Below are 26282 nucleotides of genomic sequence, written 5' to 3' on the forward strand. Positions count from 1 at the left end.
GGGCTACTGCTCCTTAGATTACATAACCCTTTTAAAGCTGGGTCTACACGTAGCGTTCCGGCAGCTCGATTAGCCGCCGAATCGCCTCTGTCGCATCCCCGCCGCATCCCTGCTCGCCCGCGTCGGATTCGATTTCCCCTCGTCCCCGCCGGCGCTGCTTATCTTCCGCTCGATTCCCTGCCATTGTCCACTCGCGGGGAACGAGCAGGGAATCGGCAGCAGCTAGATCGGACCTGTCGGATCTTAGCTCGATTGATAAGACACATCGCCCCGTGTAGATGAGGCATTAGAGAACAAGGGGCAGGCATAGATTGAATCTTTTTGAGAAGATTGTAGTCATTATCAATGTCAATCTGTGAATAGTACCTGGGCTTTTGATAAGTCCTTTGAGAATTATTTGTATTGAGCTAATCAAGAAGCTAATATATAGACAAATACAAGTTCTGCAGCTGGGTTTTTACTCAAACCTAGGAAGCCAGTTATGCATGCAAGCGGGGTTGGAGTGCAGTGAATGACAGAAAAGGAAGGTTTATGAATGCATCTGCATGCCTGTAGTAAATGTATCATGTTACTGCAGTTGTGTGTGGACTGCTGATAAATTTCCCTCCTCAGTGCTCTTCCTTTAAACTAATCCATGAGAGAACAAAGGTTATGTCACACACAGGAAGAGTCCATTGTCAAGCTTTCAGAGCACACCTCTTCCACAGGAATCCTGATGACACTATTGTATAAACTGATCAGTGACACCTCATGCCCATTGTTCTTTCACCTCTTTTGTTTTTGGATAACCTATCCAGTTTATACTTTCACATTTCCTCTTTCCTCTCCATATCCTCGGTTGTTGTGTGCATTTCTCTTGAGAATCCTTAGCCCTAAACATGCTGGGTATAGCAACAAAAAAAAAAAAAAAAAAAAAAAGCTGTTGGTGGTAGATGTCTGCCTAAAACTGCTGACAGGTTAGTAAATGATCTGTTGCAAAGAGCCTATGTTCCAATCATGGCCGGCCTTTGACCTGAGCGGTCGCTCATGGCGCCGGCTCCTAGGGGGCCGTACGTGGCATTCATCTACACTGGACTAGCCCTGGCCGCACTTCTACCTGGCTGCAGGCTCCGAGTCAGTCTGTGGCTGCTGCGAGTAGCACCACCTCTGCCCCCCATCCCGCTGCGGTGATGGGGGTGAAGACTCCACGAACCTGCTGCTGCCTCTTGTAGAGCATGTGTGAGCCGTGCGTGCCAGTAGTGCCATCCCTCGCTCACAGGCAATGTCTGATTGGATGGCTCAGCCTGATTCAGTGGGGGATGCAGGCTGCTCTGGAGCTGCGCTGCCTCAAATTAGATACTTGTCACTCCTGAGTCCTGGCCATGTTCTGTCCCCAGCTACACAGTGGACAAGTCAAGCAGAAAAGTAAGGTTCCCCAACTTCCTCCCGTTTGGGGAAGGGGGGGGGGGGCAGTCAAGGGTGCATCTATCTATATACACTAAAGGGGATCTGCCTATTTACACTATTTATTTGCCTAGTTCATATACACTAAAAAGGGGGATCTGCCTATATATACACTAAAGGGGAATCTGCCTATATACACTAAAGGAAGGGGGGATCTGTTTATATACACTAAAGGGAATCTGACTATATAGAATATTTATCTGCCTAGCCTATATACATTAACAGGGTGATCTGTCTATATATATTAAATTGGGGTATGGGATCTGCCTATATACACTTAAGGGTGTGGGGGGGGGGGGTATCTGCATTAATACACTAAAATGGGGCTGTGACTATATGTACACTATAGAGGGGGATCTTGATAGCACTTTTTTTCAACCAACTTTGAGGTACTTTTTCAATTGTAAAATGCTGGAAAGTTATTTTAAAGCGAAGATGAAAATGATCTTCTAGGTGAACTCAGGGGACAAGGGGAATTACATATGGGCCTGGGTGTCTGCGCACAAAAAGGATGAATGGGGGGGCACCAAAATCTGGTTTCACTCAGGGCGCTGTGAAACCTAAGGCCGGCCCTGGTTCCAATATTTCCTATAAGGGTGGCTCTCTCTTACCACATACACACATCAGACCATAGTCTTTTGAAAATGAAAGATCACAGACCAATTTTACCCCCTTCCATGTAGTATGAGAGCCATACCTACACAGTCTATTCTATGGAGCTGAACTCCCCATCAGACAGAAATCTTTGCAAGATGCTGCACACACAGATGCTGTACAGACACAAAAGATCAGTATCTGCAAAAGATCTGTTCCTGCCAAAAATCCATTCCTGCAAATTGCATTCATAGTCTATGAGATCAGCAGATCATCATACACACCTTGTTTAACAGACATTCATCTGCAGATCAGACAATCATCTGCAGATCTGAAAATCCATCCTGGTGGATCTGATCTGCAGATGAATGTCTGTTAAACAAGGTGTGTATGATGATCTGCAGATATCATAGACTATGAATGCATTTTGCAGGAACAGATCTTTGCAGGAACAGATCTTTTGCAGGAACAGATCTTTTGAATGTGTACAGCATCTTTGTGTGCAGCATCTTGCAAAGATTTCTATCTGATGGGGAGTTCAGCTCCATAGAATAGACTGTGTAGGTATGGCTCTCATACTACATGGAAGGGGGTACAATTGGTCTGTTATCTTTCATTTTCAAAAGACTATGGTCTGATGTGTGTATGAGCCTTTACTGCCATCATTCTGGAAATGAAGGCAGATGTAAATCTGCAGTATAAACATTTTACTTAAAAGGTCTGAATTTCTGAATGTTGTCAGGAACCGGCCCGCGGCACGCCTGCGTATACGGTTTCTGACTGCGGGTTTGACCAGATCAAGCGGGGAACAGCCTTATTCAAGCTGCAGACAAGGCTGGGACTCCTCAAATGCTCCTTACTGCCACCACTAGCTGTTGCTAGAAACGTCCACTCTGCGGTCGAGTGCTCATGCAATCCACGTTTTCGTATTCGGGTCAGCTTTGTGCTTAGGCCGAATACGGGAATGCCACGCACGCACACGCACAATTGCAATCTTACACTGCAGTGAAGCAAAACCACTACAGTCGTTCCGAACGATACTGTTAGCCACTCTACTGTTGAGCTACTTGCACTGGCGCTTTCGTATGTTGGGTCAGCTGCGCGCTTTAGGCCAATGTATGACAAACGCCCCACACACAATGCAATCACAATCTTATACGGTAGTGTCGCTCAATCATACAATCAGGCATGAACTTAGTTACACTTCAGTCTCTTCTAGGCTATGAGTGTTAGTTTAGTACAGCAGAAGTCAAGCTTCTTAAATAACAATTTAATATTCCAGGAAAAAGGTGGAACAGTGCAGAAAATAATATATACAAAAGATTTACAAAAAAACAGTAAAAATTACAAGGATAAAAGTTAGAAAGTTACACACAAAGCGATTTGCTTACCAAAATAAACAGGGAAAAATAAACGTTATCAGCGTTGGTTGAACGTCATTGGCGGGAGAACACCGCTTCGACCAGTAGTCGGGCAGCCCTTAGCGTCCTTGCTATCTCCAGAGAGCTACCATTTGTGACGGTCAACGGCTGGGATTATATAGTCCCCTGGATGGCCTGAGGCCACTCACATGTCCATGTCCAGGAATAATTCAATTTCCTACATAACGCGCGTCATATCCTTTCCTGTGATATACAACTTCAAAGCTTTCCTGGCTCAGTTTTCAGATCATCAAAAGGGACTTCCCCCACGCCGGGTGACAATTGATTAAGGCTTCCTCAACATTCCAGCAGGTAAAAGTCTATACATCAAAAGATTGTAGTTTGGGTGAAGCTTCCTGGCTGTCATGTAAATTTCAAACATTCCTGTGTTAGCTTCCACTGTCTCCAGACTCTGGTAGTCAATACACAAAGCAAGACTACCAGAGTTTTGAGTTCAAAAAGCCAGGCAGACAATCCCATTAGCAGTGACCCACCCTCAGAGGAACTGCATACAGAAACTCAAAGTACTTCATATGGTCAAGATAATCACACCTGAGACAGCAGATTAGAGCTGAGGGGCTAGAGGCCTAATGAGCTATTTCCTTGCCCCAAGCTACTCAAGGCAACAGCTCCCTTCTAGCAGACATACACGGAACACAGGCAGAAAAATGAAACCTATGGCTTTCGTATTATCCTTAACCTCATAACTAGCTGCTATATTCCTGACAAACGTATTACCATATAAAGTAAGATTTTTATTTATTGTTTGCTCTTAAAATGACCCTCCGAGCAAAATCTTGGGTGTTCACTTGGGTCATAATACCTGGTATATAGTAGTACTCCCTCTCCCATTGCGTGTGTTTTCCTATTGTCTAGTGGCCACTTGAGCTCCCTCATGCCCCATTGCAATGTTTCCCTGGTGACTAGTGGCTTCTGGACCTCCCTCCCTTCCTGCCTCACCGCATCCCCTTGCAGTTTTTCACTGGTGTTCAGTGGCCTCCCTGCATTCCCCTTAGGGCTCGTTTCCACTAGACGCGTTGCAATGCGGATACCGCTCCACATCGCAACTCAAGGAAACTGCAACCAATTCACGTCAATGGAGTAGTTTCCATTTACATGAATTTACCTACGTGATGCGGCGCGATGCGACACGGGGGAAATTATGGATAGCATGCTGCAGTTTTCCACAGCATGCATCAGATCCCCTTAGCCTCCAATGGGAAGCTGCATGACGCCGCATCCGGTTGTCTGGAAGACAACTGGAAGTACCTGCGGAGGGATGCGAGGCGATGCGGCGATTGCCTCGCATCCTAATCCTTAGTGTTTCCCCGGTGTCCAGTGGCCTCCTAACCTGTCTCCCCACATAACCTTGCAGTTTTCCCCTGATGTCTAGTGGCCTCCCGTCCTCCCTCCCTCTGCGGTGTTTCTCTGGTGTCTAGTAGAACTCCTGACCTTCCTCCATTCCTCTCGCATACCCTACAGTGTTTCTCTGGTGTCGAATGGCTGCCTAGCCTACCACCACCCTTTTGCAGTGTTTTCCTAGGTGTCTAGTGTAGGGTGGGCAAACTATAGCCTGTTTGCTCATTTTAACCAGCCAGCCAATTCAGGACTGGATTCAGTGCATCTTGCCCCTATAGGTGAATTGGGACTGTGGCTTCCTACAGACACCGTGTCAGTTCACCATTTGTAGCTCACCGGAGGCTGTGGAAGTCTCTCGGGTCTGGTTGAAGGGCTACAGGAAAATGGCATCTGAAGCCCAGCACTGGAGTCTTTGTGTCTCCAGTGCTGGGCTCCAGCAACAATTTTCCCATAGCCCTTCATTGCTTGGCATAGCATGGGACATTTGCAGCCAGAGCTACTATGATGACAAGCGGGGAGCGATGCTGGAAGTGGAGAGAGGAGTTTCCTGCTAGGTGAGTACTTTATTTTTATTTTCAAGTTCCACTAATGAGGAAGGGGGAGAGAGAGAGACAGAAATATTAAAGGGAAACACTGCCAGTTATGTGTATTTTGGGGAAAGTGCTGCAACATTTTGTGTATTTTGAGGAAATCGCTGCCTCATTATGTGTATTTTGCAGGGCTGTGGAGTCGGTACAAAAATCATCCGACTCCTCAGTTTATGAAAACACGGACATCCGACTCCAGGTACCCAAAATTGCTCCGACTCCACACCCCTAGTATTTTGGGGGAAACTCTGCCACATTTTGTGTATTTTGGGGAAAACGCTACCACATTATGTGTATTTTAGGAAAACCACTGCCGCATTATGTTTATTTTCTGAAAAACCAATGCCGGATTATGTGTATTTTAAGGAAACCACTCCCTCGTTATAGGTATTTTGGGAAAAGCACTGCCACCTTATGTGTATTTTGAGGAAACTGCTGCTTCATTTTGTGTATTTTGGGAAAAATGCTGCTGCATTATGTGTATTTTGGGGAAAGAGCTGCCGCATTATGTGCGTTTTGTAAAAACCTTTGCCTCGCGAACATTAAGGAACATGCTTCTGCACTGTGTATTTTGTGGCAAACGCTACCGCATTATGTGTGTTTTGTGGAGTAACACTGCCACAAAATATGTATTTTGTGGGGTAACACTGCTACATTATGTGTATTTTGTGGAAAAAATGCTGCCACATTATGTGTATTTTGGAGGAAACGCTACCACATTATGTGTATTTTGAGGGATGCGCAGCCACGTTATGTGTATTTCGAGGGAAACGCTGCCGCATTATGTGTCTTGCTGTCTGAGGGGGGTCTGCCTGCTGTCCCTGGGCCTGTGTTGTTTAGTACCGAAGGGGTCTGGCTGCTGCCATTTGCTGTTGGATTACACTGTCAAATCACAGTTAGCTTTGCCCACATGCTGTCATGGCCACACCTATTTTTTGCCATGGCACACTTAACGTGCCACACTCACTTCTATTCTAGTCCGACCCTTCAGTCAAACTTGAGGACTCAATGTGGTCCTTAAGTCAAAAATTTTGTTCACCCCTGTTCTAGAGCTGTCCTACCTTTCTACCTCTACACATCCCCTGGCATTGGCAGCTGAGGCAGTGGAAAAGCATCTTATCTGGGTTTGCCATGCTGCAATCATCCTTGCTGGTCTTTCTTCTTTCTTCATGTAAAGTTTGGCCTCTAGCGTTTGTTCCCTAAACACTAGAGTAAAGTTTACTGAGCAAACACTTGAGGCCAAATCCTGTCAGGAAGATCCGGGGAAGTGGAGTGCAGCATGGTCTATGCTTCCACCATAGAAAGTATATTTCAAGATAACGATCAAGATGACCATCAACTGTTGGGCGCCAACTGTCAAAAACCTGAGTGGATCTTGCCTTTTTCATGATTGCTAACTCAGTAAAGGACCAGCCTTTAAAGCGTTGCTATCATATAAATCCGGCATAGCGGGGTCTGAACCCTCTATAACAGTAATTATAGATTGCCGGTGTACCTTGAAATGAATCAGAGCACTCAGTATTTGATTTTATATAAAAAAAATTGTATTTGCTTATCATACAGCATATATACAAAATATGAACAGTTCCAAGTAGTGTTTCCTTCTGACAGTATTCCATCTCATCAAGGCTTTATAGCCAAGCGATCATCAATCTTCTAAGTACATTCACAAAAGAATATAACATTTGTGTTATGTAAAATAAGATCAAAAGTAGTCTCATCTGTATCAATAGCTGTGTATCTAGTAGCTTTGTAAAACTTGTAGTAATCTTCTTAAAGAAATAGCATAAAAAATAACTTCTAAAAAACTTCTTGCTAACATCTTAACAAAACTTAATGCTGAAAAATTAATAAAGTAAATCACCAGAATATTAAGCATATTACCCCTTCTCTGTCATCTCTTCAGCATCTAGAACCACGTGTGGGAAGGTAGCTTCTGCCTCGTGTGTCTTCTCAGGAGATTGGTAGGCTTGTGCAAACTATGAGCTTTCAGCTCCTACTTTTATAGTGATTGGATGCAATATGGCTGCCTAATCTGGACTTTCCCTAATTCCCAGATTCTGATTGGCTAAAGCTTCCGTGCGTCAATGCTTTATCATGTTTTAAATACCTGAATCACAATATTATTGTTTATAAATTCTGATTAGGTCATTTCTGACGCAGTTAATTAAAAATGGACGTCACCAGCCATCTTGTCTGCTGGTTGACTTTTTTGCACCAGACATTGAACTTCCAAACAGTAAACCATGTCATTTATGACGCATTTCTGATAATGTGTCCTTCTGCTAATTAGTTTAGGAATGTGTCTGTTCTTTCCCAGAATTAAGATTGGTCAGGTTGACACTGTAACCTGTGAGAGTCTTCAGAAATGTAAGGCTTATTGAAGGCTTCTAATATACTTATTTAAATATAAAACTTATATTATTCTTCTTAAAACAATCAATCAAATAAGATATAATTGCATATTAAAATGTAAAAATATAAAATAATTTTCCATATATTTGCCTTTCTCAAGAAGATATAAATATAATATTTTCAACCGCCAGATGTCACCATTTTAACCTCTTAAACTAATTGGGAAAACCCCTTCTTTTGTTTTATATTTTATGAGGCCGGTTCCCAAAATAGCGTATATTATCAGCTATGAGTGTTCAGCTAGCTGAGACTAGAACACGTCAACAATCCTCTGGAATCAAAACAATCTCACGAGAATGTTTTACTGTCTCATCACTGGTAGAATCCAGCTTTTAACTGTATTTCAAAGTATTAAATTCTATTATTTGTAATTATGGTGTTTAACAATCACTATTTCTTTCTTTAGGACTGTATTGATTATTAATATTTAGATAAATAATATTTGTGTAATAACTGAGCAAATGTACATATATGATTGCTGCAGTAATTTGACTTTTAAACGTGTTTCTTTCCAGTCTTCACACAGAAGCATCTTTCAAATGTCAAGGCTGCAGACAAGCGCACTAACATAAACGAATGTTTTAGCATCTGTAACTAAAATAATATTATAAGATGCACAGCCTGGAAAATGCTGAGATGTCTCAGAGCAATATATTAAAGAAGTACCCCAACTTTACAGTTTACAATGACATTTTGCATAGAACAATAAAACTTAAAACATACACATATGACAGCTTTTCCTGCATGAATAAAACCGCTAGAATTCTGACAAGGCCTCTTACACACTCTGTACCATTATACATTGTATAACGACCACATTTGCTGAGAATCTATTATGTGTACATCAGCCTTTGGCCATCAATTCTCCTGGCTGGTTCAGCCAATCAATGGCCGAGGATATTGTTCTCACACCACTCACCCAGTTCCCGCATTACGTCACACCAGCACCGCCCCATCACTAGTGACGTGTATGTACAGTGTTGGCCCTGCAAGATTGTTGGAGTGATCGGATCCCCGACCATGTGACCTAATTCTAGCATGTGGACCGTGCATTATAACAATGCAACTCCCGTACAATTGCCACATTGGTGGAGGCAACCCGCTAACTGCAGGTGAAACATCTTCCAGGACCCCCTTTCAGCCCAGTTCTGGTGCCATGTAATAATCATGTCCTCTGTTAACTTAATAAGGCCCTACATGATTGCAAGTTACCACTTTATTATATGGTCAAGGAAGTGAAGCAGACCAAAGTTTAGGTACACCAAAAAAGTTGCTTCTACCAGGAGAGAAAAGAACAATTGAAGTGCCTCGATCTGCAAGGGAACTGTGTGGAACAGTGCCATTAGTTATGGTCATGTACTCACTGTTTACAGAGAGTATTTTGCTTTACCTTTTCAATTCACCCTCATATTTTACTATCTGACAGACACTGCATCTGTTTTGGAGAAGATCTGACATTAAGGTTGTGACTTCACCAGGGCAATTGCAGCTTTTCATTGAAGAAAAAAAGGCATATCAACAAATGTAAAAATTCACAATGCAGCCCCCAAGTACATTACAGAACTTAGCAATATTAAAAAATAACTCTAGGTAAAGCTATCCATACGTAGATAGATAATGGCCTGGTGTGGCTAGAAATCATTCACCTCTTGGTTGGAAATTAATAGTGAAATAACGATCTATGTATTACCTTGCTTTATTCGTGATTAGATTGCAGTGAAAATTGGATAGTATTTCAAACTGTTGCTACTGCTGGCGTTCTCTGATGAAAATTTAGCATGAAACGCGATTGCAGAGAAATCGCAGCACTGTCCAGTGATTTTTTTTTTCCGTGTGAAATTGCGGAAAAATCACTCCCACAAAATGCCGGCAAAAATCGCCGGCGTTTTGCCCTTTTAAGTGTGAATGGGCCCTTAGAGTTAATAGATAATTGACAGATTTGGTAAGAATGATCAAATGGTCCCTTGTGCGACCACCTAGGCACTTGCATGTTTCAGCACGTCATCTGCTTGTGCTGTCAAACATCCATGGTTGTAGCTTTAATGCAACTGGATTGCACATTTTCATTCTTTCAAGACAGATATGTTGCACTTGGATTTTAGCAAATGTAGACAAAATGCCATGCTGTTTTAGGTTGAAAAATAAATTGCTGTCTGTTGAATCTTAAGAAAAACAAGTATGACAGCTCTGGCCTGTGCTAAGCATTAGCGTGCCACCACTTAAGCATGGAATTCTGGGTAATAGCAGGTAATAGTTGACAAAATATTTTTACTTTTTTTTTTTTTGTTTTTGTTGGAGAATATGTGTTTCAAAAACACGAAGGGTTTCATTTACTGAAGCGTTTCCCTGAAGATCTTTAGTAGGTATACTTTTATACAGATGCTAGATGGCTCTCAGCTTCACCAAGAGATCTGGAGCACCCCTCCTGCTGCATCATGGGTCGCATATTGTTCTTCCATAGGCGATAGGCGTCAGCAGGTCGAAGTGGTGTTACCATGGAAACGGCCATTCGAGCCGCCGTTCCATGTCAGTTCACAGAGGGTGTCTCCGTGAACAGCCTGCGAGCCTCCAATCGCGGCTCGCAGGCTAAATGTTAACACGCGGGGAAGAAATCCCCGGTGTTTACATCATACGGCACTGCTGCGCAGCAGCACCATAAAGGAGATCGGCAATCCCCGGCCTCTGGCCAGGGATCGCCGGCATCTGATAGGCTGAAGCCTATCCGAGGCGGCGCAGGATGGGTCGCCGTCCTGTGCCGCCCACAGCGAGGAGGGGAGGGAGGGAAGGAGAAGGAGGGAAAATGTTGCTGCGGAGGGGGGCTTTGAGGAGCCCCCACCCGCTAAACACATACAGCCGGCTGTGATCAGAACACCCCCCCCCCCCCAGCAGGACATCCCCCAGTGGGGAAAAAAGGGGGGGGGAAGTATGATCGCCATGCAGCAAACACGATTTGTGCTGTGGGCTGAAGAGCCCACGCAGCACAGATCACAGCAAAAACCCCTGGTCCTTAAGTGGTTAATTGGCCATATTTTTCTAGATCATATCAGATCTGGTTGCTGAGAGGTATAGGACTTAGTGGCAGTGTTTCTGCAGAAGCATGGACCATCCACAGTTAGAACTTTTTTCAAATGAATCTAGGACAGCTGGGGATTTTACAATAAAACATGTTGCTGGTGTCTACATGAGAGAGCAGCTGCTAATTTACTAACCTTTCACCAAGCTTAACCATATTCCAGTATGTCCTAGGTGAGAATGAAAGCACAAAAACTTGTCACAGGCGCAGACCCCTCCTGCTGAAAGTAGTCAGTATTAGCCGGTGCTCGCCTCTTCAGTGTGCAGCCTGGTTTTTTTCTGAGAATCAGAATGGAGCATTGTCCTAGTGAGAGCTGAAGTCTTTTGCAACCTACTTGAAACATTAGGTGGTGAGTACCGATTTGGGGTATCTCTTTTTCGCATGGTAGGAGCTGAAATCTTAATACATAAATATGTCGAGAAAGGATGAAAGTTAATTGAATCAGGGTCTTCAAAGCGAACTCAGAAAAGTCTGTGTGTTATTTACTTTATTTTTTTTTTAAAAAAATCTCTAAAAGAACTTTAAAGGGATGAGTTATCTGCTTCCATTGTTCTATATTTAACAAAAATCAAACTTTTTTGTTTTAGAATTTTTATTTGAAAGAATATTTTAATAACGATACCAATGAAAATTTCAATAAAGCAGCATGGATGGTTCTCCCTGGGGTAGGCCACATCTGGGGAGCACACCGTTCATGTGTTCTCGCTCACCCTCCCCTTTTTGGGGGGTAGTTGCGGCGCTCCCGGGCAGTGGTTGCTTTGTGGGGGTGCTTGCGCTGCCCCTCATTTCCTGTGGGTACAAGGAGCCCTACACGCGGCGCCCCTGTTGAGATGCAAGAATTTGCGTGGGACAACTCCTGCAGGAATGTCAGGAAGGTAGCCTTAGATCCTGCACAATCTGGTAGGCGATTGCAGCTTGCAACGCTTTGCCATTTTAATTAGACGAGATTCAGTTTAAATTTGAGTGAGTCATTAGACTTGAGGCAGCCAGTATATAAGTCAGGTGAAACTGGTCAGAAGCACACACCTTTCACTCTCCTTGGATTAAATTGCAATAAAGGTAGCCATAGATCTAGCGATGTATGGGTAGATTCAACCAAAAGACAAATCTCTCTCTTATCAGATTCGATTAGAGAGGGATCTGTCAGCTGCCCATACACTACAAGGCGATTCCCAATCGATTTCAGCATGGAATCATCCGCCACCCTGACGCAGTGCCCCCCCTAATGTAAATGTCTCCCCGTGTAAAGTATACATTACCTGTCCGCGGCCTCCGCTTGTCCCCCGCTGCCTTCCTGGATTCCTCCTCCGCATACACGCCCGCCCCGTGTGGTTTCCTAGTAAGGGCTCACGTGTGTGACGTCACACACGCCCTTATTAGGAACCCACATGGGGCATGCGTGTATGGAGAGGGGGATGCGCCCGGAGCAGCGGAGGGACAAGCACAGACCGCAGACCGGTAATGTACTGTATACTTTACATGGGGCACGAGGGGACATTTACATTGGAGGGGCACAGCATTGGGGGTTTTGTTGATAGTTGGGAAATTGTACGCGTGATCGAGAATGCGACCAATTTTCGTCTCGAAAAAATGGGAAGAAAAAGTCACGACATGTTATATTCCTAATTCAGGGGGTTGACTTACCAACACTTGCCGATATGAGCCGCCTCAATGGCGGGGACTCCTGTATTGTCCCTGTGTCTTCATTTGTGTCCCTCATGTCCTCTGCAGTGGCAGTGCGTCTAATCTGATCCATCGGCTCCCATGGCGATAAAAGACCTCTCTTCTCCCTCACTGTAACCCTAGTACTGGTTGCGTGTAATGACACGAACAACAGAACTCTAGGGGAACCTTAAAGGGATACTGTAGGGGGGTCGGGGGAAAATGAACTGAACTTACCCGGGGCTTCTAATGGTCCCCCGCAGACATCCTGTGCCCACGCAGCCGCTCACCGATGCTCCGGCCCCGCCTCCGGTTCACTTCTGGAATTTCTGACTTTAAAGTCAGAAAACCACTGCGCCTGCGTTGCCGTGTCCTCGATCCCGCTGATGTCATCAAGAACGCACAGCGCAGGCCCAGTATAGTCTGTGTCTGCGCAGTACACTCCTGGTGACATCAGCGGGAGCGAGGACACGGCAACGCAGGCGCAGTGGTTTTCTGACTTTAAAGTCAGAAATTCCAGAAGTGAACTGGAGGCGGGGCCGGAGCATTGGGGAGTGGCTGCGCCAACACAGGATGTCTGCGGGGGACCATTAGAAGCCCCGGGTAAGTTCAGCTCATTTTCCCCCGACCCCCCTACAGTATCCCTTTAAGGAAGAGAGAGGGGAGGTCTCTGATTGCCGCAGGAGCTGATGGATCAAGTGAGACACGTTGCAGCTGCTCTTAGCTATGCACAGGGGAGCGGAGGGGGACACAAAGGGGGATGCAGGGTTGGCATGTAGGGGGACAAAAAAAAGACACAGAGGTGGACAAGAGGAAGGCAAAAGAGGCGGGAGGGGGGGACAAAAAGATGATACGGAGGGATGATACCGCAACACAATACACATGGTGTGAAAGGATCTTGAATGCTCACCTGTCTTCCTGGAAAGCTCTGGCTGCATACCAGAAAATAAAAATTGTACAGATTGTACAGTGTATTTAACTGTATTTTTTCTTTTTCTAACTACATTAGTTTGAGTGAAAAAGTCTCACACTCCCAGCTGGCGCTTGGAATATGGTCAGTCACTGTCACTTCATAGTTGCCAGCAGATGCAGGCATGCATAATTTTGCCATTTTTTTGAATGTACGGTATACATTTTCATTCTTAGACCAATAAAAATAATGTCCTGTGGGACACGGACATACACACACATTTTTTATTCCCAGTGGTAGAAGAATACCGAATAATGATCCACAATCTGAGGATTGTTATGAGAAATGCTGAGCTTGAATTTCTTGAAGTAGAGGCAAGGTATATACATTTTGCGATTGACTAGGACAAATCTAAACCATTAGATTGCTCATTTCCAGAGAAGGGTCAGTCCTATATGGTCACAGAGGTGGGACAAAATGGCAGAACCGTCTTAACGTCTGATAGCTTTATATTATCAATGTATGGTTTTCACTGTTTGTCTAAGCTTCACTGTGTTTTGTTTCCAGATCTGGCAAAAGGATACGGAAGACTCGAAAATATGACATCATAACAACCCCAGCTGAGCGGGTGGAAATGGCTCCTCTCAATGAGGATAATTTCGATGAGGAAGACTCAACAGTATTTGATGTGAAGTATAGATATAGGTATAGTATACCATCATTTCACGCGTTCTTGCTGTTTGATTTCACACCTGTAGAATGCTCTTTCGAGTTTAAATTTCCCAGTGGTGTTTTTAAATGTGCCTTTTCTGAAAAGAATGCAGCACAGGTGCAACATTTCCTAGCTATATAGTTTCCTATTATGCTGAGCTTCATAATTTACTAGAATATAATTTTACAGGCTATTTTGAGTTGCATAGTTTTAATTTTTAGCACCACTGATCAAAATGTGCCAATGGGCTGGGCCTTTGTGGCTTGCTAGGCTTCTACGTGACATGCTATGTTAATCTGCTTTTTACGTTTAATTCTCTGCATTAATAAAAAAAAGGCTGATGAGCCCACACTTGTCAGATTTTATTCTGCTTTTCTACTTAATCATTCTCTTACCATTCACTATATCTAACAGTGTCTGCTCCAGCTCTTTCCTCTCAGTCCTGCTGCTTTGCAAGATCTATAGCACTAATTGTTCTTCAAGGCTGGTATAGGAAAGCGGGTGGGAGTTGCATGTTCCATACCTAGAAGGTTTTAGTATGGTCAATGCAAAGTGTGCATGTTTACGGCTTGTGGAATCAGTTTAAAGTAGGATAAGTTATACCGTACTTTACACATTCTTATTTGAGTAATTAATACTGCAGGACATGAAGCGATCACATTTGGAACAGGTGGTAGGCGGCGTCCTTGGCAGTAGCATAGCATTAGTTGCTGCACTGGAGCACTAGAGTGCATAAAAATCCATTCACTCGGCAATAGATTTAACGTGACTCAGCTAGTAGTGGCATAATGGTATTATGATCAGGAAGCGCTGCTACATTAAGATGAGCGGCAAGCTGACATCCTTCAGAGGTAAGTAAGGATGTAGGAGCAGGAAGGTTAGTGTTAGATGTAAGGCTGTGAATGTTAGTGTTAGAGGTAGGAGCAGTGAAGCTAGTGTAGGTGTAGCAGCAGTGAGTAGCTGTAGTAGAGATGTTGTTAGCTGTATTAGTAGTAGGAGGGATAGTGTTAGTTGTAGTACGGTTAGTGGGAGGTGTAGTGGGAGGAGGAGGATAAGTGTTAGAATTAGCGGGTTGAAGAGGGTTAAGGTCCATACACAAGTCGGATTTCCGCGAACGACGGGTCGTTTGAACGTCCCGTCGTTCGCCCGCTAAATCGGGCGTGTGTACAGACTATCGTTCGCTTGATAAGAGTGAGTTTGAGCGATTCGCCGGGCGGATCGCTCAAACTCACTCTTATCAAGCGAACGATAGTCTGTACACACGCCTGATTTAGCGGAGCGAACGACAGGACGTTCAAACGACCCGTCGTTCGCGGAAATCCGACGTGTGTATGGGCCTTTAATATGAGAAAAGGGATTAGGATGAGTCTGACGTGAGTATTACATTATTGGTAGAATATCAGTAATATAAAAATACCGATACTAATACTATTAGCTACTTGCGCCAAACTCCATATATAAAATTACTGATGTTAATGCTATCTGCTACTTAAAGTGAATCCGAGGTGAGAGTTATATGAAGACTGCCATATTTATTACTTTTTAAAGGGGCACTACAGCGAAAAACTGTAAAATTTAAAATATGTGCAAACATGTGCAAATAAGTACATTTTTTCCAGAGTAAAATGAGCCATAAATTACTTTTCTCCTATGTTGCTGTCACTTACAGTAGGTAGTAGAAATCTGACAGAAGTGACTGGAAGTAGCTGCTGCTTGATTTTTATTTGGCAGTTGGAAACCGCTGTTGTTTCCCACAATGCAACAAGGCTTCCACAATGTGATGTCAGTACCTCAGAGCTGTGAGGCGCTGACATCACACTGTGGGAGGGGTTTCACCACAAAATCAGCCATACAGAGCCCCCTGATGATCTGTTTGAGAAAAGAAATAGATTTCTCACGGGAAAGAAGTTATTAGCTACTGATTGAGAGGAATTTAAATTCTTGGTTACGGTTTCTTTTTAAGGGGCCTGCTAATTGGTTTTTGACTCCTGTCTTGAATTCCAGTGTAGCCAAGGTGAAAATGAGTTTTTACAGCTAGACAGTGGGAGGTTCCTTGATTGACTTATCATCTGAGCAAGTTACCTTTTTAGTGGCAGATTTAGCCTTTTAGCTTTTGTTTTTTTTTCTCTGCAAAAAGCAACACCTTTTACTTGGGAATGTGCTGCTTTTCTGCAGGTTGTATATCCTTGGAGATGCAGAACCTTGAGGGATTTACCGATATAAGCAGCCCATTTTTACTGCAGTCACTGTGATGTGCTGTGTAAACAGCGGAGGATAATGTGTGCCAGAAAGCGACCTGTCCTTCAGATACGACAAGGCCTTTGTTGGGCCACAGGGAGGAAAGCTTGTTGAAGTAGAAAGTGATGCCGTTTTTGATTCATGTAGAAAAAAGGGAGAATATTCCACTGATCTTCTTGCAAGGCTGCTTGTGTTCGAGTCTCTCGCTTTCCCTCTGTGCTTCTGGCAGGAGGTTTGAAGTTGACATTTGTATGCATTTCTTAAGGCAATCACACACTCAGACAATGCAGCCTCAAGATGGATGGATAGCCACAAATAAAACTGTTGAATAGATATTTTGTTTAACCACTTTGAAATATTAAAATATTTGCATAAGGTCAAATGTAATAAATTATTTGACCTTTGAGCATTTTGTGTGCAGTAGAAACATGTTTCTTATAAAGCAGGGTTGTCAGCCATAAAATGAAATCCCATTTTCCCACTGCTCTGTGTTTATTATGTAGCCTTAGCCTACATGCAGTCTGCATTGCAAGCATTCCAATAGAATGATAAATGTTTCTGCTGTAATACATCTTATCTCAGTCAGCCTGGCTCTATTCTGGTACATTGCCAGGGAAAGGGAAGCTTGTTATCTCCCCTCCCTCATTCCTGCTCCTCACTGATTGACCGAAGGCTGTTCAGTGTGACACAAAGCTGAGAGGGGAGAAGCTGTGGTCACATGTTTACAAAACAAGCTAGCTGGAGGGAAAAAAAGTAAGGGAGGAAATTTCATCAGGATTGGCTTCAGTCAGAGGCAGCAAAAATGGAAAATGCCTGAAACAGTTTTCTCATTACTTACTATATAAATTTGGACAGTACAATACAATACAGAGTAATTTTCTCTGAAAAAGTATGAAAAGCTGTGGTGTCACAGACCATTACAAATGTTTGTAACAAGTTACATTTCCTCTGTTCTCTCACACACTGGGTTAACAGATGCAATGTGGGTGAATTCCTCCTCCCCTCATGGTTCCCTTTGCCGTCAGATAAGAGTGAAAGGAATTTGTTACAGTAAACCAAAGAGATAAGCATGTGAAATGTACACATCATTATTTACCAGCACTTCAGGAACTCTCTAAATTCCGGGTTAAAAAAAAACATTTTAATCGATAATGTTCCTTTAAATGAGAGACCGCACTGACAGGTGAATCTAGAGATGTATTGCTATGATTCTCTAAAAGGGCTATTGAATTAAGAATTGGGCTCAGGCAAGAAGAAAGGCACACTTACAAAACATATAATGTAAATCCTATCTTCTTAACCCTCAGTATGTATATATGATGGGCTAGGAACATACCGAACTTGTCAGAGTCAATTCATTATAGTATGTTTTGAGATTAAAAATGGTAACTGCTATATAAATAAACTTACATAGCTACTTGGTGATTCATTAAACGCATAAGTGAGTGTTTGGAAGTATTCATACATAATTATGTAAAGTGGTAACATATATGTTTCAGAGTGTACCTGAGAGGTTACTCACTGCTGCCTAATTAATACAAGAGCACTGTGGTAATGTTGAGCAACCCTGACATAAAGCATTCCTGATAAATAAGCTATTAGATTTCAGTCTGACCATGTGGAACACAGCACTGTCTGTTTTTCTCTGACTACTCCTATTACATTAATAATGGGAAGTATTGCTGTAGCTGATTAAAACTGGTAGAGACAAAACTGGAGACAAGTGAAGCAGTTGCCAAATGCAGCCACAGGCAGCACACTGGCGTAGTGGTTTGCACTCTTGCTTTGCAGCACTAGGTCCCCGGTTCAAATCCTAGCCAGGGCACTTTCTGCACAGAGCTTGTATGTTCTCACCGTGTCTGCGTTGGTTTCCTTTGGGCACTCCGGTTTCCTCCCACATCCCAAAAACTCCTAAATTGGCCCTAGACTACAATATATATACTACACCATACATACATAGATAGACCTATGACTATATGACTAGGGATTCGATTGTGAGCCCCTCTGAGGGACTGTTAAAGTGTACCAGAGATGTAACAAAACAAAAAAAAATCATACAAACCTGGGTCTTCCTCCAGCCCCCTTCGGCTTGATCGCTCCTTTGGTGCCATCCTCCACCTCCTTGATGTTCCGAAGGGGTCCCTGTATCTTTGGCCAGTCGGCGCATGGGCAGTGTGGCTGCGCACACTCCTCCGTCTCACTCCCGTGGCCAGGAGAGGCCTGCGCAATAGTACTGTGCAGGCGCAGAGAGCCGCCAGCAAAGGGGGCGGGCTGCGCATGTGCAGTAAGCCTTTAGTGCCGAAGATACCAGGAGCATTTACGGAAGATTGAGGAGGCAACTAATAACCCCCCGCAACTAACAAACCATCCCTTCCCCTGCAACTAATAACCCACTCCACAGGCAACCAATAGATATGGGCTGACTGCTATGCAAACTGCGGCTACCACTCTTGGTAGTCGCAGTTCACATACATATTTAGTGCACACTCATTTTTGTTGCACTACATACAATTAGCTGCTCCGTGTAAATGGAAGCTAATGTTTATATAGAGGTTTTCAGACAGTACTGTCAAAATTATTCTTAGGATTTTCTTGCTTGTTCGTGGCTTAAGGTGGCCATACACTGGTCGATGTGCCATTAGATCGACCAGCTGACAGATCCCTATCTGATCGAATCTGATCAGATAGGGATCGTATGGCTGCCCTTACTGCAAACAGATTGTGAATCGATTTCAGCCTGAAACCGATCACAATCTGTTCAGCTGCTCCTGCCGCCTGCCCCCCCCCCCCCCCCCCCCCCCCGTATACATTACCTGAGGCTGGCTCCCGGGCGTCTTCTCCGCACTGCACCGCACCGCTGTTCTTGCTCCATCCCGGCGCTTCCTGTGTTACTCCGTGACCAGGAAGTTCAAATAGAGCGCCCTCTATTTCAACTTCCTGGTCACCGGAGTGACGCAGGAAGTATAAGCGTACACTGGGACATGCGGAAATGCGGTGCAGCGAGGAGAAGAGGACCCCGGAGCCAGCTTCAGGTAATGTATACATGCTCGGATCGGGCCCGAATCGTACGCCGCAAGCGACGCGCTCCTACCGCCGGGCGATCGAGGGTAATTTCCCGCACGGCGCGATCGACGGACCGATCCCATTTCGGGAGGGAATCGGATCGGCGGGTGCGTTTAGCGCAAGCGATTGGCAGCAGATTCAATCCCAGGATCGGATCTGCTGTCGAAACGGCCGTGAATCGAGCCAGTGTATGGCCTGCTTTAGAGGACTGAAGAGGCCAACTATAAAAAAAAAGTTAAAGCCTGCATCGGGCTCTCCTGCCTCCACTAACATGGCCGCATGAGCTGGCCGCGGCTGCGCAGTCCACATAGCCGCGAGTGCGGCTGCGCTCTAGGGTCTACCCCCCCCCCCCCCCCCCCGATCCATGCTACAGGCTGTCTCCTGCAGCATGGATCGGGGGTTAGGCCCTAGAGCTGAGCAGCCGCACTCGCGGCTATGTGGACTGTGCAGCCGCGGCCAGCTCATGCGCCCATGTTAGTGGAGGCAGGAGAGCCCGACCCGGGCCGTGGGGTCGGGAGCGGCCCGGGGGGGGGGGCTATTGAGTGGCGGAGACCCATTGGAACGGCACGGTGGGCGCGGACGGCATCCTCCGTGCCTTCAACTGTGATGCAGGTATTTAACTTTTTTTTTTTTATAGTTGGCCTCAGAAGTCCTTTAAAAGGCATTTTATTGATAAACTGTGCCTAACTCTCTAACAGCTTAATAACCTTTAAAGAAAAACATTTGTTTGTTACAGTTGATACAAATCCTGCAATAAATCTGCAGTTTGTGTACTTCCTGCTTTAATGGAAGCAGACATATTGTTAACATCCTGTGTTTATAAATTAGCTGCTCTGCCAAGACAGCCAGCTGACACAGATAAGGGATCAAGTTAGAATTTGTGCTTAGTCACAGATAAGGGGGAGTTAGACAAGCTAAACGCTCTAAATACACACAGGATGCATTTCACTTATTGCCTTCTCTAGGTTCTTGTGTTGTGTTTTACCCAGCTACTCATTCTAGATCTTATTCAGTAATGATTCTTGCTCTTTCTTAGTTATTGAACCTGATATTTTTTTTCTTTACCTTTTTCTCTATTAGTAAACTTTTTTTTTTTTTCATACGGCAATACTGTTTGTATACATATGCAGATGATAGTCTGATTTATATACAAGTTACCTCCTCTGTAGTTATTTTCACACGCAGTTAATGAACAGCCTGTCTTTAACTTCAGAATTCTGGAGTCATTTTAAAAACAGAAGAGTTAACTTTAGGTTTGCCTGAGGTAAAATGTTTCCTGAATACTACATGCCTCATCACCATGGTGATAAAGCTAGAAACATCATTATTAAAGACAGGAGATAAGCTTAGTGAATTGAGGCCTATGTCCAGGGAACATTTTCACATTGTCCATCATCCAAACTTATGATCAGTTGTATTGGCGTATATCCAGATATTCTATTTTTGTCCTCCCCCCTCCTCCCTTACTTAACAGAAAATAAGGAATTTGTACCCCCATTCATCCTCCCCAATATGAAATAATAATTAATAAAAAAAAAAAAAAACACCAGGATGCTGCCCAGCACACAAAAGTCTAATGGCACAAACAGCCTTCTGCTTTGTATTAACATAGACAAAATAAATAAATGAAAAAAAAATATACACAACAAGCCTTAGGAAGTTTCTGAATATTTGCCTGCTTGTTGCACACCACTGGGGATCGAAGTATTCAATGCTCAAGGAGAAATGCTTGTTTTTGTAAGCATCGCTAATCATCCTAATTTTTTCAATTATTGCTTCAAGATGGATTCAACCAATAACTGAAATCATGTGAGAACTACCAAGTACAAACAACTGTTTTCATAGGTGGGTGGAGGGTGATTTTGATGTGTCGTGTAATATATATCAAGTATCTGATCATGTTCCAGAATCTGCTGTCTCTTTTTGTTTTATGCATGTGAGGAAGTTTACAGTAAGCTACTTTTATTGCATGGGAGCCTAGATCCACTATGCTTTAGTCATAGATTTAATACGTTGTCATAATTGCTGAATACATGAGAAAAAATATAAAAATAGAGATGATTCACATTTTGTTGTTGTTGGTATGCACCTGTTTACCCGGGGCTGTGGAGTCTGTATAAAAATCATCCTCCTTTCTGAAACCACTGACTGCGACTCCAGGTACCCAAAATTGCCTTGACTCTACAGCCCTTGCAAGGATACCAAAATCATCCGACCAGGGCCGGCCCTAGACTTTTTGCCGCCTGAGGCAAATTTTGAAAAAATTATTGCTGCTGCCGCCCCCCGGGCGGGGGTATTGGGCCAAGCAGCGGGGAGGGGGGGGGGGGGGGGGGTCAGACCCCCCCCCCCACCCTCCCTCGCCTGGATCCCCCGTCCTCCGCTCCCCTCCAGCCTTAAATACATCAGAAGCGCAACTCTCGTAAGAGGCAGTGGGCGGGGAGGACTCACCTCTTCCTCGCTCGATCCAGCGTGCGCTCCACTGACGTCCCTTCCTGCAGCGCCGTCCATTTACAATACAGTGGGCGGCGTTGCAGGAAGTGACGTCAGTGGAGCGCACGCTGGATCGAGGAAGAGGTGAGTCCTCCCCGCCCACTGCCTCTTACGAGTTGCGCTTCTGATGTATTTAACCCTCCTGGCGGTTTGCAAAAAAATCGCCAGGGGGCAGCAAATCTTTTTTTTTAAATTTTTTTTTTTTTTTTTCATGTAGCGAGACAAAGTCTCGCTACATGATAGCCGCTGCTCAGCGGCATCCCCCCAGCCCCTCCGATCGCCGCCGGCGATCGGAGATCCGGAGATCCCGTTGAAAGAACGGGATCTCCTGGAGGGCTTCCCCCGTCGCCATGGCGACGGGCGGGATGACGTCACCGACGTCATCGACGTCGTGACGTCAGAGGGGACTCCGATCTGACCCATAGCGCTGCCTGGCACTGATTGGCCAGGCAGCGCACGGGGTCTGGGGGGGGGGGGCGGCCGCGGCGAGAGCAATTGCGGCGGATCGGCGGGTAGCGGCGGCGATCGGGCACTGCACGCAGCTAGCAAAGTGCTAGCTGCGTGCAGCAAAAAAAAAATTATGCAAATCGGCCCAGCGGGGCCTGAGCGGTGCCTTCCGGCGGCATAGCCCGAACTCAGTTCGGGCTTACCGCCAGGAAGGTTAAGGCTGGAGGGGAGCGGAGAACGGGGGACCCAGGCGAGGGAGGGGGGGGTCCGACCCCCCTCCCCGCCGCTAGGCCCAATACCCCCGTCCTGCCCGCTACCCCTCCAGCTGGGCGGCCGGCTCCCCGCACCCACCGACGGGCGGATGCCGCCCCTAGAAATTTTCCGCCTGAGGCAAAAATTTCACCCTGCCTCATGAGCGGGCCGGCCCTGCATCCGACTCCAACTCCGTCTGACAGTTTATGAAACCACTGACCCCAGCTACCCAAAAATTGCTCCGACTCCACAGCCCTGTGTTTAGCACAGTATTAACCTGGATGACCCTGCTTACTTTGTGACCTTATTAGCTAATTACCAGCGTTTTGACATTTTGGTATACTACTTTATGCCCTGCAACTATTCTTTTTGGTAGGATTAAAGGGGTTATGAGGATTACCAATGTCAGCAGAAATGCATGAACACAGCCCACTTTCACCATATTTGTAATTCATAGATAATATTATCACCATTCTCTCCAAGTAAATGCAAACAAGTAAAAATGAAGAACAATAGGGGTTTGAACACTCTGTTCATAATTTCACAGTTCACCACTTAGTGAAGGACAACTGTAATGAGAAGAATATGGAGGCTGCCATATATATTTCCTTTTAAATAATACCAATTTCCTAGCATTCTGCTGATTTATTAGGCTGCAGTAGTGTCTGAATCACACAAGAAACAAGCATGCAGCTAATCTTGTCAGATCTGACAATAATGCCAGATACACCTGACCTGCTGCATGCTTGTTCAGGGTCTATGGCTAGAAGTATTAGAGGCAGGGGATCAGCAGGCCTGCCAAGCAAAACTAGTATTGTTTAAAAGGAAATAAATATGGCAGCCTCCATATCTCTTTCGCTTCAGTTGTCCTTTAAAAAAGTAGATCAGTAGACAGTTGCAGCAAAAGTCTATGGACCTCTTGCCACTGGTTGTTCTAACAAGATTAAATGGTCGTGACACACACGCACACCCACATATACACACATATACACACACACACACACGCACACACCCACCCACTGTACACACCCACCCACTGTACACACACACACACACACACACACACACACACACACACGCACGCACACACGCGCAAAGTAAGTACCCCCGGCAATGGTGCAGAGGTGGCCAGCTCCTCACCATGGACTTGCTGCTTGCAGTGCCCCCTTTTGCCAGCCACTTGGTAACTGCAGTGGCATGGCCCAAGCCATACAAGAATGGATTTTGCTGTAATCATTGGCACTTTCCCATATTGACTGAAAGTGTATTCGTTTTAGTTATAAAAGCCAAAAATGAACTAGTGTTTTTTTTATGATTCTAGTACAGTATAATTTTTTTTTTTTTTTGCCTTTTAAGCATAAAGCTGTACACATTCATCTTATTCAGTATAATTTTTCCAGGATATACACCATTGTGTTTTTTTACCTCCTTTTGTTAAATCCATAACCTATGACTTGACAATCAGAATGGCTTTATCCCTTTTTGCAGACTGAATATCCGATTAGCAATTTTATGTAGGTATAATGTAGTATTATTACCGCGTGTTCCAAGAGCAGTCTGCATGAATTTTTTGGCTCATTTGCAAAGTGTTTCACTCATCTATAAGTGTACTCCAATTCGATGAATATGTATGATTTATCCATCCATTCTTATGAATTTGAGAACCAGCTTTTTAGCTAGGAGAACTATGTAGTTGTTTCTCTGTGTGCTGAGATATTAAAGAATCAGTGTACTGCTACTCAAGAGTGCTTTAAGTGACGCTAAAGTGGAAAAAAAACGTATGATATAATGAATTGTATGTGTACTACAGATGATTAATAGAACATTAGTAGCAAAAAAGTCTCATTTTTATTTTCAGTTAAACAGCTTTTTTTGAATAACATTGCATCATTATCTAATATTTGCAGTTTACAAACTACATTCTGTATTGTAAACCAGGGTCGCAGCTACCATAGGAAAAAATGGGCAATTGCCCCAGGGCCCCAGAGCCTGTAGGGGCCCCCAAGGTGTCCCTCCCCCACCTTAACTGTTGCTCCCCAGGGACTCGGCAGAGTCTGTTAAAGGAATACTATCGATTCACATATTTTTTTCAATTGACACAGGAATTGTTTGGGAAGTGCTGCTAAGTACTGGTGTATACATTTTAGTAGCAACTTCTTTGTTTACTGTTATCAAAACACATTTAAACTTTACTGACGCCAAAACTGACAGCTGACTGAGCCATGAGGAGAGGGGAAATTCCCCTTACACTTGATCAGTTAACTCTATGTGCAGCTCTGTGTGTGACAGAGAAGAGAGCTCCCAACAGCTGCAGCTCCTGTGTCCTGTGTTTCTGACTGACCTGTCTGAAGAGAGCAGAGGGAATGTAACTAATTCTCACAGCTTTTTCATACTGTTTTTTTGCTTTCAGAGTTTGATATGTTTGATATTTGCTTTCTGTAGTCTGATATGCAACTCTGGCTGTGCATTGAAGCAGACACCCCTTCTGCAATTGATTTGTCCCAATATAGCTAAATCCTACCCTCAATAAATTACAGCTTTTGCCTCTGATATTTAACATGAAAAGTAGGAAAATGTTTACACAGCTACATAGACATTATTTACACACTGTCATTTTAAAAACTTGGGTATCGATAGTATTCTTTTAAGTTGGGAGGTGATTGGGGGAGGGTCAGCAGCCAGCTTAGGGCCCAGGAGGGAAATTTGACTGCAACAAAGGGCCTCTAATGGCGCTTTTTGGTCGGGGGATGTCTGTTGGGGGCCCCCAGGCTAATTTTGCCTTAGGGCCCAATTGTTACTTGAACCGGCCCTGTTGTAAACTATGATACAGAGCAGCGCTAATGGCCCTTTGAACTTCCTTTCAGTAAAGCCTTATATGAAGTTGTCAGTCACTGTTTCTTCGATGTATAAGGGCTTCAGAAAATAGCCGTGTAGCCGATCCAAGTTGCATTTGAGAGGAGAAGCTCTTTTGAATAAATAACTATTGACGTTTCTTAACTCTTCCTGTACTGGAAACAATTAGACTCGTGTTTTACTAGTGTACTACACATACAATTTATCTTATAAGTTTATTTTTACTTCAGATTCCCTTTAAAATGACCTCAATTGACCCTCTAATCAGTAATGCAGTGCACTTGTACTACTGATTTTTGCTTCTGTTGGAAAGTAAAGCTGTTTTTTTTCAGCAGATAGATGACTCTATAGATCATTTCTGACGGGGCCAATCTGATTTCGATTGTTTTTCTGATCGATTTTCTCATAGAAGTGAATGAAAATCGATCAGAAAAATGACCATAAAATAAATTGGAAAAACTATTGATCAGACAGTAAATCTGCGGAAAAAAACTCATTGTGCATTCCCATCATAAAGCATAGTTTACATTACCTAAAATAAATTGTTTGCCACCTATAGTTTGTGTTTACAGATGTTATCAGCACTTCAATAGAATGAAGAAGCCATGTGCTGTGAATACATTCACAACTGTAGGAGCAGTGAGGACCGTTTAAAAAGAAAAACTTAAGAATGCTTCAAAATGAAGTCCGATCATACTGCAGCATAAAGGTAGCCATACACTGGTCGATTTGCCATCAGATTCGACCAACTGACAGATCCCTA

At 44.2% G+C, this 26282-nt stretch overlaps 1 protein-coding gene across 1 annotated transcript in view; it reads left to right on the forward strand.

Annotated features, from left to right (window-relative positions):
- Positions 1 to 26282, forward strand: part of FAM174B (family with sequence similarity 174 member B) — a 112319-nt gene that overhangs the window by 77350 nt on the left and 8687 nt on the right. Inside the window, exon 2 of the mRNA XM_068275148.1 lies at positions 14032 to 14169. Coding sequence (XP_068131249.1) covers positions 14032 to 14169 — 138 coding nt within the window. The remainder of the gene's footprint in view (positions 1 to 14031; positions 14170 to 26282) is intronic.

The sequence above is a fragment of the Hyperolius riggenbachi genome, chromosome 3 (assembly GCF_040937935.1).
Source record: "Hyperolius riggenbachi isolate aHypRig1 chromosome 3, aHypRig1.pri, whole genome shotgun sequence".
Taxonomy (NCBI): domain Eukaryota; kingdom Metazoa; phylum Chordata; class Amphibia; order Anura; family Hyperoliidae; genus Hyperolius; species Hyperolius riggenbachi.